The sequence below is a fragment of the Hyperolius riggenbachi genome, chromosome 9 (genome assembly GCF_040937935.1).
Source record: "Hyperolius riggenbachi isolate aHypRig1 chromosome 9, aHypRig1.pri, whole genome shotgun sequence".
NCBI classification, from domain to species: domain Eukaryota; kingdom Metazoa; phylum Chordata; class Amphibia; order Anura; family Hyperoliidae; genus Hyperolius; species Hyperolius riggenbachi.
The window spans coordinates 285,427,647-285,442,776 of record NC_090654.1 but is presented as its reverse complement, the minus strand read 5'-3'; the positions used below and the strand labels follow the sequence as shown (position 1 = coordinate 285,442,776).

At 46.3% G+C, this 15,130-nt stretch overlaps 1 protein-coding gene across 4 annotated transcripts in view; it reads left to right on the top strand.

The window, feature by feature from the left end:
- SAMD4A (sterile alpha motif domain containing 4A) overlaps nucleotides 1-15,130 on the top strand; it is a 158,568-nt gene that overhangs the window by 79,469 nt on the left and 63,969 nt on the right. For all 4 annotated transcript variants that reach the window (XM_068252381.1, XM_068252383.1, XM_068252382.1 and 1 more), the window contains exon 3: nucleotides 14,196-14,717. In XM_068252381.1, the coding sequence (XP_068108482.1) occupies nucleotides 14,196-14,717 (522 nt within the window). The remainder of the gene's footprint in view (nucleotides 1-14,195; nucleotides 14,718-15,130) is intronic.

Below are 15,130 nucleotides of genomic sequence, written 5' to 3'. Positions count from 1 at the left end.
GTGTCCTGTTAGGTGACAGGTAGGCCTGGCTGCCTCCGGTCACATAAATTGTTGCAGATCAGACCTAGAAATCAGGTTGTCTTATTGAAGCACGCGTTGATTAGATGATGTATATATAAAGATATTCCCCTGGAGCGGCTGTAAATATTCTGGCTTCCGGTGCAGATTATAATTTACAAGTGTAAGTGGCATCTCGCTCTGCTGGGGTAAAATTAAACTGCAGCTGTCGTCGCTCCGCATTGTGGAGGCTGCAGATTTCTGGGACGAGCTTCTAGAAAGACGTTTAAAGGAAGTTTGCAGTGAGAGAAATGTGGAGGCTGCCATTGCTGAGCGAGTGAGCAGAAAACCCACCCGAAAAGATCTCTTAGATGTTGTGCAGATCCACTGCCTTTTAAAGGCCCACAATCGCAAAAAATCGTAAAATACCTACAAATAAGTACGTTTCTTCCAGAGTCAAATGAACCATAAATTACTTTTCTCCTGTGTTGCTGTCGCTTGCAGTAGGTAGTAGAAATCTGACGGAACCAACTAGCCCATCTCCTCATGGGGAGGTTCTTGGGGTGTTCTTTATTTTCAGTTGCACTTAGTGAATGGCGGTTGCTACCAGGGCTGCAGAGTCTGAGTCGGAGCAATTTTGGGTACCTGGATTCAGAGTCGGGGTTTCAATAAACTGAGGAATCGGATGATTTTTGTACCAAATCCGTAGCCTTGGTAAGAAATACACTATGGAGTAGGAGTCGCTGGTTTCATAAACTGAGTGATGATTTTTGTACCGACTCCACAGCGTTGGTTGCTACATTCAACTGCCATACTTAGACTATGTTTTTAGTAGGGCTGTGGAGTCGGTACAAAAATCTTCCAACTCCGACGTTTATGAAACCTCTGACTCTGGGTAACCAAAATGGCTCCAACTCCTCAACTCTGACTCCTTAGTCTAATACTTACCAGGGCTGTGAATTTTTTGTACAAAAATCATCCGACTCAGACTCCTCAGTTTATGAAACCTCCGACTCCAGGTACCCAAAGTTGCTCTGACTCCTCGACTGACTCCACAGCCCTGGTTTTTGGCCCCTTTATTGAGTTTGACACCCCTGATCTGGATAGTGTACTAGTTAAGGGCTCTGCCTCTGACACAGGCAAACTGGTTTAGAATCTCGGTTCCTCCTGTTCAGTAAGCCAGCACCTATTCGGTGAGGAGACCTTGGGCAAGACTCCCTAGCACTGCTACTGCCTACTGAGCAGGACTGTGGAGTCGGAGCAATTTTGGGTACTTGGTTTCATAAACTGAGTTGGATGATTTTTGTATCCACCTTACGGCCATGCTACTGGGCGCCCCCTAGTGGCCGCAGCTCTGATGCTTTGAGTCCGCCAGGGAAAAGGCACGAGATAAATGTTCTTTGCCTATCTGCGTCTGATCTAGCGTGTGTACAGTGGCCCCGATTAGGCAGATATGATCTCAGTTCATTCATTTCAGTGTATTATCAGTTCATGTAAGAGCAGGTCTTACGGTTTCTGTTGCAGTTTTGGGGGGGGGGGGGGTTCAGAGAGATGCATAATCTATGAACGTGTCCTATTGAAAGGAAATCTGCCATAATAAAAAAAATCCCAAAAGCCCAAATACACGCAGAACTGATTGGTGTGTGTGTGTGACTGAAAAAGCGATTTGCAGAGGCAAGGTTTGGGAAATTGTTCAGAGTGTCCCGATTGGCTGCAATGAGGACTTTTGGGCATTATTTCTGACTGGTAAAGGAATGCGCGAGTGAAGTGGCGGATCGCGCCCATCTCGGAGTCGTCCTTCTTTTCTGCAGAACGTAAACACATCTGTCATGTTCATTCATCTGCCGCAGATTAAACATAAACGGTTTGCAGTCTTAGTTTTTGACGCATTGGCTTTGGGAGGCATCGTGTTAGCCCCCCCCCCCATGATCCCTGCTCAGGAGGGACCCCCATCCATCTCCGTGCAAGAAGCATTCGGTTACTATGGCAATGCTGCATCCGCGGAGCCTGACAGGGAATATGGTTGCTTAGCAATAAGGATGCTCCGAAGAAGAGTCCAGATATAGATCTGGTATTTCCAGGAGGAAGCGCTGATCTTCACGGGGAGATTGTCGCGTCGCGGATTCCAAATATTCTTCAGCAGCCTCTGTACTTTAATAACAAGTACAGGCAAAACCTATTATGCGTTTTTACAGAGACAACCTTTTTTTTTCGGCAGCGGTTTACATAATGCATTGAGTAATTCTTATCACAAACCGTCTCTCAGATGAGCTGACAATCTAATGCCAAACAGGAAATTGGTCAGCCCAATATTTATTGTGTATAGTGGGAAAGGCAGCACTGTAATTGGCGGATTTGTGTGTGTGTGGGGGGGATGGATGGGGGGGGAGGAGTTGATTGGGGCACCATTGCGGGCAGACTGCGCTGACAACTTTCTCACAGGAAGTTTGTCTCTGGATTTCGCTCGCATGCACGCCGCACTGCTACAATCTATAAAGATTGTTTGTGGTGCCATTGAATCCCATAGTCGTGCGTTGCGCTCAGGGCTGTGGAGGCGGTACAAAAATCTTCCGACTCTAACTCCGACTCCTCAGCTTATAAAACCACGACTCCTACTCCAACTCCAGGTACCCAAAAGGGCTCCGACTCCTTAGTCTAACACGTCGCGGATACCGTGGCCTGTCTTCTTGAGATCAGTGCCCACTGTGGAGGAGAATACAGCGACGTGGCGCCAGTGTTCTCCCCAGAATTTTTTTCCAGCCGGGTGGCATGAAAAAGTAGCCGGGTCGGGCGAGTTGACAGAATGCAGGACCGGCGCTTCTCTGCACAACTCTGCTTACAGCCTAGGAGGAGGTGAGCCGATGACAGCCGGGTGCTCACCAAAACTAGCTGGGTGGAGCGCCCGGCTAAAATAGCCTGGGGAGAACACTGTGGCGAGTTATGTGTACAAGGGGCCCTAATACTTTTAGCCAGGACTCTGAACAAGCATACAGATCAGGTGCTCTGACCCTTATTCAGTTCAGTTTTCTTACTTTTGTTTTCTCCTATGAGATAATTTTTCACCTTCTGTTTAAAGAAAACCTGTAACAAAAAAAACCTCCCCTGGGGGTCACTCGCCTCGGGTGGGGGAAGCCTCCGGATCCTATCAAGGCTTCCCCCGTCCTCCTGTGTCCCACGGTGGCGGTGATAAAGCTCCCCGAACAGCGGGGATGTAAATATTTACCTTTCCGGTTCCAGCGCAGGCGCAGTATCGGCTCTCCGCTCGGAGATAGGTGGAAATAGGCGATCACTGTAGGCCGCTCTACTGCTCAGGTGCAAGACTCCTGTGCCTGCGTAGTAGAGCAGACCTGACAGAGACCGGCTATTTCCGCCTACCTCCGTCAGGAGAGCTGCAACAGCGCCCCCTGCTGGAGCCAGGGAAGGTAAATTTATCAGGCTTGTCGAGGGAGGATTACCGAAGACTTCGGGGGAGCCAGCGCTGGACTGCCTGCATCTACAGGGGAGGGGGAAGCCTCATTGGGACCCAGAGGCTTCCACCTACCAAGGTGAGTACATCCCAGGGGAACTTTTTTTTTGTTACAGGTTCTCTTTAAAATACCTTTTCAGCACTCTACATTTGAAAAAGTTCCCAAAAGTGGGTGGCAAAGTACTGCCAAAATTATTCGGAGTATTTTCTTGCTTGCTGGGGTCTCAAATGCATTTTACTGATAAGGTGTGAAATGATCTCCTAGGAGTAAACTTTGGTGAAAAAGCGATTTGAGGAAGGACGCATTCACACTGGGGATCGCAAAACACTAGCAAAATCACTCGCGTTGTGCAGGGCGATTTTTTTTTTTTTTGTTGTTGTTGTTTTTTGAACTGAATAAGAATGCAATTTTTGAGCAAATGCAATTGTCATTTTTTTTTTTTTAAACATCTGAACCACAATCGGTCCAAAATCTCGGAAAAGCGCTGCATGCACTGCATTTCCAATGACTGCGATCACACTGATATAATAATAATGGCAGTATTTGTATAGCGCCTTTCTCCTGTCGGACTCAAAGCGCTTGCGAGGCACCCACTAGAGCGCACTCAGTAGGCAGTAGCAGTGTTAGGGAGTCTTGCCCAATGAACTCCTTACTGAATTACTGGCTTACTGAACAGGCAGAGCCGAGATTCGAACCCAGGTCTCCCATGTCAGAGGCAGAGCCCTTAACCATTACACTATCCAGCCATATGCTATATATTACACAATTGCTTTTCATAGCTCTAGCGATTCAAATTGCGGCGGAAATGGCACAGAATGCTCCACAATGTGAATGGGCCCTAAGGGCTGGTTCGCACTATGAGCGTTTGCGGATTTTTTTTTAAGCGCTGGCGTCTTTGAAAACCTCTCTAAAAGCGCATGTGCAATTATTCCCTATGAGAGTGTCCACATATGAGCGCTTTAATTGTGTGCCGTTCTCAAAAGCAAAAGGCAATTTGCCTCAATGGAAGGTATAGGGAAATCGCAAAACGCTTGAAAAGGCGCATTGTATAGTGATTTCCCCAGCGCTTCTAAGAATAAATACATTGTATTTATTCATTTCCGGGTCAAAGAGTTCATTTCCTGACCGACGTCCGGAGGTGAAACTCTCAATCGCTGTGGATTTTGTACAAAAATCATCCGACTCCTCAGTTAATGAAACTTCTAAATCCGACTCCAGGTGCCCAAAATTACTCCCGACTCCTCAACTTCAACTCCACTGCCCTGCAGAAAACGCTGGGAATCGCTTGAAAAAATTGTGCACTAAAGCGGTTGCAATCTATATCATGAACAAAGCCTAAAGGTCTCTGATTGAAATCCGACTGCATTAGCTGCATGCTTGTTTCAGGTTTGTGATTCAGTCTACTGCAGCCAAAGAGGTCAGCAGGTTTGCCAGGCAACTGGTATTGGTGACATGATGAGATAGACATGTGTATGTACAGTACCAAGCACATAAATAACTAGGCTGTGTTCCTTTTTTTTCTTTTTCTCTGCCTGAAAGAGTTGAACAAAATCAGGTATGCAAGTGACAGTTTCTGACCTAGTCAGGACCAGGTCGGACTATAGCATAAACCTTACGGAGAAGGAATTACAGCCATAAAACACTTTTCTGGCAGAAAATGGCTTCTGAGAGCAGTGGATAGATAAGGGTCAACCGTTCATAGATTTTAGCTTTGGCATACTTCAGTGCATGTGTTATTGAGCAGAGACAGTGAGACAGTTAAAACTTAGAAAAGTAGATTTAAAAATAAAATAAAACTGGGAGATCTAAAAAGTCATTTTTAGGAGTAGGAGTAGGAGGAGGATAAATACAACTGTTTATTTCATCAATGTAATTTCACCTTGTGTTTCTAAATAAATATGGCATCCTCCCTCTGGCGTCAGGTGTACTGAAATTAGTCGGCCAGAAACTTTGTAGAGACAGAGTTGCCCTTTAGGCTACTTGCACAACAAGACGTTGCATTAAGTGCCATGTTAAGGTCGCATAACGTGCACCTAACACAACGTATGGTGCTGCAAGAGCCGACGGTAGAGTGAGCCGCGTTAGGCGGCTCGATTCCTATAATGTCTCCCAGAGTGGCGCTGATTGGCCAGCGGGACCACGTGATGCGGAGCGAGACACTCCGCATCACGTGGTCCCGCCGGCCAATCAGCGCCCGCAAGTGCAGTGAATATTAAGTAGCCATGTGCGTGGCTACTGTAGCTGGCTCTCCCCGCCTCCTCTCCGCCCCCCACTGCGCATGTGCAAACAGTCTAACGCGGCTATAGCCGCTCCAACGCCGTAGCATGCTGCACTTTGCGGAGAACGTGCAGCGTTACATGTAACGCAACGTGGGCTGTGTGAACAGCCCACTTGTGTTACATTGCTGTGCGTTGGGGGAGCGTTACAGGCGCACTAACGTGCGCCTGTAACGTCTTGGTGTAAGCAGCCTTAAAAGAAGAACTTCAGTGTAAACAAACATACTGTCATTAAGTTAAATTAGCTAAGTTAATTAAAATAGATAGGTAATATAATCTCTTACCCACCCTGCTTTAAAAGAACAGGAAAATGTTTGTGATTTCTTGGGGGCAGCCATTTTTGTTGTTGTAAGGAGGTGACAAGGAGCATGAGACACAGTTCCAACTGTCCTGTGTGCTGATCACCCCTCCCAGTTAGTAGGCAACGAGAAAAACATCATAGGAAATCCCATCATGCTTTGCACAGCATCAGGGGGAAAATGCCCAGGCAGTTTTCTTTGATGGGGCGGAGCTTAGCATCTGTACAGCTAATAATGAGACTTGGGTAATAAAAACAAAGTTCTGATGCTGTGAAACCGTTAAAGAATCACCAAGCCTTTTCAGTGCTGCTGAGTAGATGTTTAGTCTGGAGGTATACTTTATTAACGTTGGGCGGGTCAGATCCGGCGCTGCTTTGCCTATGTTTGGGGGAAACCTCATCGCAATAGCATCTTGTAGTAATTAGGTGACTCCTCCCCCCTCCTCCCCATTGTCAGAGGGCCACACCAGCAGAAATATGTGTAACATCAACAATCGCTGCTGCACTTGACACGGCCCATTCCAGAGCCGCGACCTCCTCTGTTTCCGCCGTCCCTCGTTTATAAGTGGAATTGTGATCTAAAATTAAAAGAATGCGGTTGACCAGCGTCATTGGGGATGCTGCGCGGCTGTGCGGAAGGCTTCGCCGCTGCCTGTGGTATGCCAGCGCATTCTTACGCCGTGACATAGGCGAGGCCGGGGCTCGCAGCTCTCTGGAGAGCTAAAAACGAAAAAAAATTAGCATCATTTAAACTTTCGCTCAGTAGTTTTTTTGTTTTTCTTTTTCCGCTGATTCTGTCGAAGTGGAAAAAGTTACGTAAGCAATCAGTTCTACTTTTGCTGAGAGGAACTCAGTGCTTTCAGTTCAACACTGTGTATTGCAAGGATTGATGGAAAAAGATTTTTTTTCCCCCCACTTTTATGACTTTGTTTTTGAATAGAAAGACAGCAATGCCACGGTGTTTCTAATTCCAGTTTTATACCTGTGGGGAGCAGTGTGTTGCGCCGCACCCAGTGCGCCGAAATGCCCCGAAAAAATCCATTCCTATGATCCTGCGGCAGAGTGCGCCAACAGGCCCCTCCCCTGCACACCAATGGCACGCCATTCACCGGCGCACAGTGACATACTTCCTGCTGTACAGGAAGTACATCACTGGGATTCCTAACTTCCCAGTCATATTTGCGTTAGCCGCAACAAATGTAAAATTCCTGCATCGCGCAATGACTTGACCTCCTTGGCGGTAACCCCGAGCTAGGGTTGGTGCGGAAAACTGGAGCTAAGAGCGGTAATCCCGACCTCTGCTCGGGGTAGCCGCTGGAGGTCTATGCAGAGTAATGTGCGCAGCAGGCGTTATTACATTCCTCCCGGGGGATCCCGATGTAGGCCGCCATTCTTCTTCCTCTCCTCCGAGGCTCTGCTTCCTCCTGGTGAGATCGCGACGACAGCCGGCAATTTCACTTTAGATTTGCAGCGCCACCTGGAGGATAGAGTCATAACTGCAGCTCTGGAGTCATGGAGGGGAGATATTGCTGGGCTGTGCAGATCGCCCTGGCAGCATGATTTTTTTCCAGGTTTTAGGGTCTGAAAGGGTGCAAAACAATTGCTCAGCTTTTAGACCCTAAAATCCGGAAAGAATCAGAACGCCAAGGGGGTTAAATGCATTCCATTGGGCTCCGAGCTGCTAGTAGCGCATGCACAGGCCCACTCGCCCATTGCATGCACTTGATGGGCAGGTGATGTTGCTAGGCAGTTTTAAAGGATACCCCAACTGAAATGTGACATGATGAGATAGACATGTGTATGTACAGTGCCTAGCACACAGATAACTATGCTGTGTTCCTTTTTTTATTTTTCTGCCTGAAAGAGTTAAATATCAGGTATGCAAGTGGCTGACTCAGTCCTGACTCAGACAGGAAGTGACTACAGTGGGACCCTCACTGATAAGAAATTCCAACTATAAAACACTTTCCTAGCAGAAAATGGCTTCTGAAAGCAAGAAAGAGGTAAAAAAGGGGAATTTCTTATCAGTGATGGTCACACTGTAGTCACTTCCTGTCTGAGTCAGGACTGAGTCAGCCACTTACATACCTGATATTTAACTCTTTCAGGCAGAGAAGGAAAAAAAGGAACACAGCCTGGTTATTTGTGTGCTGGGCACTGTACATACACATGTCTATCTCATCATGTCACATTTCAGTTGGGGTATCCTTTAAAATCGATTTTCGCGTGACAAACGTGCAAAAAAAACGCATGCATTTTTAAATTCGCAATGCATGTTAGTGGAAATGGGCCATTAGAGACTACGGTTCTGATGTTAACGTTTTTATAGTTGGTTTGGGGCCATTTAAAAAAAAAAAAACTGTAGTAGAATAAGACTATTAATAAAATTACTAAAATAATTTAGTCAGCGTTCGCTGATTGTAAAATGTTTCCTCTCATCAGATTTACATTCCGAAAATGATCACAGGTGACATCTTCAGTGCCGTCAGGTGCATCTCTCCGGAATGTTTGCTTACTGAGAGTTCTAATGCCAGTTAAAATAATGCCTTGTCTCCCAGAATGTTCTGGGAGGAGTCTTCCACATAGCTAAAAAGCCTAGGCTAAGCATCAATGGGAGGCGGGGCTACACACCAATATACAGGAATATTTCTAGGTCTAGAAAGTGTCTCTGATGCTGAAACCAGGATTGCATTTTACTGTCACCACAGGGCCTCTTTAATGTTGTGGGTTTGGGGCCATAAAGTATAATTGCAGGTGGGGCGAGGGTACAGATGAGCCCTCCTGTCCCTGCAGTGTGTGGAGAGCATGGCATGTCGGGCATAGTGAGGACGCCACATTCCTCCTCCTTGTCTTTGGACGCCGTCCTGCGGAGGGGATATTTTTGGTTTGCCCCGTATCATGCGCTTACTATAACAGGCGCTGCAGCCAACCTGGCTCATCTTCTTACAGAGCTGCTGGTGAATAGGTGGCTGCAGAGGTGTCTGATCGGGGGGGGGGAGGATTCGATGGGTCTGGCATCTGATCATTGGGTGGGGGGCATTTGGGGGGTTCGATGGGTCTGGTGGGGGGGGAAGGTGGAATTCAGTGGCATAGTTGTTACCATTAATCAGATCTGAGGTGACAGAAGCTCTCCATTCCTGAGCTGAGGATTTGCCATTTCTGACATAGCGTCTCTCGTCCAGCCGCAGTGCTGAGTGACAGGATGGAGCTTAGACATTGTAGGTATGTATAAAATGTGGCTGTGTAGATTTTACCACAAGTATCAGCGCGGTGGCCTAGTGGTTAGCACTCTCGCCTTGCAGTGCATCCCCATGTTCTGCCCGAAACTGCATGGGTTTCCTCTGAGCACTCCGGTTTCTTCCCACATCCCCAAAATGTACAGATAAGTTAATTGGCCCTAGACTACGATCCATACACTACACGATACATACATAGACATATGACTATGGTAGGGATTAGAGTGTGAGCTCCTCTGATGGACCCAAAAAAAGGTTCCAGGCAGCGCTTTGCTGAGTGGATCGGAAACGCACCGCTCGGATGTGAACTCTCTCATAGGGAATCATTGCACAAGCGCTTTTAGGGCGATTTTGAAAATTGCTGGCTCTTAAAAAGCCAAAAGCGCCCTTAGTGTGAACAAGACCTTACTGAGTGTTCTGAAGCCAGTTTAAAATATGCGCGGTCTCCCAGACTGTTCTGGGGGAGGGAGAATTCTGCATAGCTAATCAGCCGGGGGGCCCTAGGGGCAGTGCTACACACCAATATACCTCAGTATATAGATATAGGAAGTGTTACTGATGCTGAAACCAAGATAATGAACATTTAAGTGGGTATCACAAATAATTTGCTGCATTCTACTATATGCCACTACAGGGCCTCTTTGATTGCTAGTTCAGAAAACTGACACTCAACTGCCTATCTAGGCTTGTCACAGAACCTCCACGGTCTTCCAAAGTGCCATGTAATCGTGGCCGTCTCTTATTAAAGGGGAACTGAAGATAGAGGTATATGGAGGCTGCCATATTTATTTCCTTTTAAGCAATACCAGTTGCCTGGCAGTCCTGCTGATCCACTGCCTTTAATACTATTAGCCATAGCCCCTGAACAAGCATGCAGCAGATCAGGTGTTTCAGACTTTAAAGTCAGGTCTGACAAGACTAGCTGCATGCTTGTTTCTGGTGTTATTCAGATACTACTGCAGAGAAATAGACCAGCAGGGCTGCCAGGCAACTGGTATTGATTAAAAGGACATAAATATGGCAGCCTCCGTATACCTCTTACTTCAGTTCCCCTTTATAAGCCATTAGTAGCGTCAATCGAGTTATCTGGTTTGAGATAAGTGCCCTGCTTTTGCCCTCAGTCGGTAGATCTCATGCTGTAAATTCTTGGAATGCTTTGATCTCTCTCTACTAGCAGAAAATATAGAAACTAAAAGCAGAAGTCCACTGTTATTAGCTCACACTGCCCCCTAGCGACAAGCGGACATAAATACACATTACAGTAGTGCTAATTAGAAGTAGGGAAATGTATCAAAGAAGAAATAAAAAAAAAAATGCTAAAATACATTGGCCAGGAACACTTGCAAACCACTAAATAAATCGGCTGCTGAGGGGTTAAGCAGGCGAGACGTGAGGCCGTCCTTGTTCACGGGTGACTCACCGAGGTTTTCCTGTAATGTCCCCCAGTTTTGTCTGCTTTTCCTTGTTTTTGTTGTCGTCTGTGGCTGTTTTTTCCATCCTGCCCTTACCAGAAAAGCAGCGCAGTGGCTGGAATGTGCGCTCCTTATTTCCTCCCCTCGCTGGGTTTGCGTTGGCAGGTCACACGCCTCATGCCGCTGCTGAATGACTCCTCTCTTCAGCCTCTCCGGACCGGTGGCGGCCAAATTAAACTGATGAATCTAATTTAAAGGCCCCTGCTGCTGCTGCAGTCTGTTCCGGCACAGTTTTTATTTTTGTATTTTTTTGCTAAACTGAGCGCAGTTATGTGCTGGAGATATCGGGACGCAGGTCACACGGCCGCATGTCATGCTTCTCAATGAGGAAAGGAGAACAACAACATAATAGCTTTTCTATCTTCTTGGTCTTAGGATTGTATGTGAACCTGCAAACTGGGCTGAGAAGGATATGGGGGCTACCATATTTATTTCCTTTTAAACAATACCAGTTGCCTGGCTGTCCTGCTGATCTATTTGGCGGCAGTAGTGTCTGTATCACACCAGAAACAAGCATGCAGCTAATCTTGTCAGATCTGACAATGATGTCAGAAACACCTGATCTGCTGCATGCTTGTTCAGGGGCTATGGCTAAAAGTATTAGAGGCAGGGGATCCGCAGGAGAGCCAGGCAACTGGTATTGTTAAAAATGAAATAAAACAGGGCAGCCTCCACATATCAATCGCTACAATTGTCATTTAAAGGACACCCGAGGCGACAATAAACTAATGAAGTAAACAATTGTATCTATCTTCCTTCTCCTAAAAATGACTTTTTAAGATATTCCACAGTTTTATTTTATGTTTAAATCTACTTTTTATGTTTTAACTGTTTTATTGTTTTTGCTCAATGACACATTCAATGAAGTATGCCAGAGCTAAAATCTATGAACTATTGGCCCTTTGTATCTCTTTCCTGCTCTCAAGCCATTTTCTGCTAGGAAAGTGTTTTATAGTTGCTTCCTGTCTGAGTCAGGAGTGAGTCAGCCACTTACATGCCTGATATTTAACTCTTTTAGGCAGAGAAAGAAAAAAAGGAACACAGCCTAGTTATTTGTGTGCTAGGCACTGTACATACCCACGTCTATCTCATCATGTCACATGTCACTTCGGGTATCCTTTAAACCATGCCAGTTGCCTGGCAGCCCTCCTTATCCTGTGTCTCCTATACTTTTCCCCATAGACCCTGAACAAGCATGCAGCAGATCAGATGCTCTGACTTGTCTGACAGGATTAGCTGCATGCCTGTTTCAGGGTTGTGACTTAGACACCACTGACGCCAGAAGATGCAGTCCTGCCAGGCAACTGGTATTTTCTAAAAGGAAATACATATGGCAGCCTTCATATCACTTTCTCTCCTTGGGTTCCCTTTAAAAAAAACTTTTTTTTATTTTAAAGTGAACCCGAGTTGAGAGTGATATGCAGGCTGAAGGAGGCAGTAGGCAGTTGCATATCAACAGTCCAATCTTGAATAGTATTCTCCATTCTACTGGTAGCCAGTGCAGTGAGCGAAGGATCGGTGTAATGTGGCAGCGGCGAGGCTGGTTTGGTAGCAATCTGGCAGCGGCGTTCTGTACTAGCTGCAGGCGGAGCAGGTCCTTGTTTGGGAGGCCTGTATAGAGGACATTGCAGTAGCCGTGATGTAATCTAGGGGTGGGAAGATCCTCTGGGGAATGAGGTGCTTAATTTTTGCAAGTGATCTTTACCAGTGCCAGAAAGGGAGTTATTTCACACAGCTTTCTCCTTCTTCTTTTATGCATAAAAATCCCCCCTTTGCTTTTGTTCTGCAGGATTGCTGGAACCCGCCACATTCCAGATTGCCTGTGTGTTCCGCCAGTGCTTATTGATTGCATTTCCATCTGTGCGCCCGAGCGTTCGCGGCCGCTATCATTGCGGGGGTGCGCTTAGCATGTTGTGCTTTCTTATACGTCAATATTTACCTCCGAGAGCTTCTGTTGTGATGGAATCCGCACGGTTTTGTCTTTTTACCTCCTGATCCAGACTGTTGCCTCGCCGAAGACGTTCGCGATTTAGTGGCGTGCGGTGGCTTCTGTAGAATTACCACATTTTTATAGCTGGTTTATTGTTGAAGAGGAACTGTGGTCAAAATAACAATGAATAAAATGTTTCCTTTCAGATTTACTTTCTGAAATGTATCACTGGCAGGAGATCTCTGAGGAATGTTCATTTGTTAGTTCTAACTCCAGTCAAAATAATACCTGCTCTCCCAGAATGCTGGGGGGGAGGGGGTAAGAATTCTGCAAAATAAACAGCCTAGGCCAGCCAGTGATTTGCAAACTTGGCTTTCCAGCTGTTAAGGAACTACAAGTCCCACAGTGCATTTGCCTTTATGAATCATGACTGTGGCGTCAGACTCCCGCAATGTATTGTGGGACTTGTAGCTCCTTAACAGCTGGAGAGCCAGGTTTGCCTATCACTGCCCTAGGCTAAGAGTCAGTAAGAGGGCGGGAATACTTATCAATATACAGCAATATATAGATATAGGAAGTGTTTCTGATGTTGAAACCAGCATGTTTCATGTAAAAAAGGGGGTATCCTGAATAATTTGCTGCATTCTACTCTGTCGCTACAGTTCCTGTTTAAAGGGGTTACAACACTTAAAAAGAAACCATGACCAAGAATTGAACGTCATCCCAATTAGTAGCTGATACCCCCTTTCCCATGAGAAATCTTTTCCTTTTCACAAACAGACCATCAGGGGGTGCTGTATGACTGATATTGTGGTGAAACCCCTCCCACATTGTGATGTCCGGACCATGGTTCTGACATCACACTGTGGGAGCCTTGTTGCATTGTGGGAAATAACAGCTGTTTCCAACTGCAAAAAAAAAAAAGCAAGCAGCATCTCCTTCCAGTGACATCACCTTCCAGCAGTAAAAATGTCACTATGTGATAAATGTCAGAATGTAAATCAGGGAGAGGAAAGATTTTACAATGGGCAAACACTGACTAAATCCTTTATTACATAATTATTGTAAAAATTAAGCACTTTTTTATTACATTATTTTCAGTGGAGTTCCTCTTTAAAGGACCACTATCGCGAAAAAAGTAGGCAGTTCTAATCTGACAGAACCGACAGGTTTTGGGCCACTCCATCTCCTCATGGGGGATTCTCGGTTTTCTTTGTTTTCAACATTTCCTGAACGGCAGTTTAACTGCCAAAATAGTAAGATACCAGGCAGCCTCCCTACTCGCTTGCACACTGTTTTGGCAAATGCTGTTCAGGAAATGCGTTTGAAAACAAAGAAAACCCTGAGAATCCCCCATGAGGAGATGGACTAGTTCTAAATCTGTCAGTTCTGTCAGATTTTAACTGCATGTGAAGTGTAATTATGAACATCTAATATACCATCTCTTATTCCGATTTGCTTTGCGCTCTTTCCTCCTGTTCCCTGGTAACTCAGACATTTTTGGTGTTCTCTGTTTCAGCAATCATTAACCAATGGCAGCAGGAATCCAAGGACACGGTGATCTCCCAGCTGCTCACCCACCTGCCTCTGCTGAAGCCGGGGAACATGGAAGCCAAGGTGGAGTACATGAAGCTGCTGCCCAAGCTGCTGGCCCACTCCATAGAACACAACCAGCACATCGAGGAGAGTCGGCAGCTGCTGTCCTACGCCCTGATCCACCCGGCCACGTCGCTGGACGACCGCAGCGCGCTGGCCATGTGGCTCAACCACCTGGAGGACCGCACGTCGGGCAACTTCAGCAGCACCCAGGGCCGCTGCCGCTCCGACTCGCTGGACTACGGCCAGATGCATTACTACCACCAAAGGCAGAACTCGGACGACAAGCTGAACGGCTGGCCGAACTCTCGCGACTCCGGGATCTGCGTCAGCTCCTCCAACTGGCAGGACAAGGGCGTGGGCTGCGAGAACGGACACTTGCCCCTCTACTCCTCCTCCTCCGTCCCCACCACCATCAACGCCATCGGAACAAACACAAGCACAAGTAAGTGTCTTCTCTTACCCCCCCCCTCCCAAGCTGCCTTCCCCCACCCCTCATGTGATGCGCAATACGGTATTAAAGGGTGACTATCCCGAAATATCATACAATTTAAAGCGGAATGAAACCCAGAATTTCTTTGCTCTAATAGATTATTTACAGCATATTATATACAAACAGCATTTTTTTTTACTAGAACAGCATTGAAAGGGTTAAACACAGGACTTAGAAGCTCCCTGCTGGGAAAGCTGGACGCATCCGAACTGGAGATAATGTTATCTTGTGTTTACATTCCTCACTTGATACAATTAAGTAAACACTTCTCTGACACTGCAGACTCTCCTGAACACAGACAGACATTCAGAAAGCATTTCTGCTTGCATTAGAAGATGAATAAAGCAATTCTGAATAAAATGCAA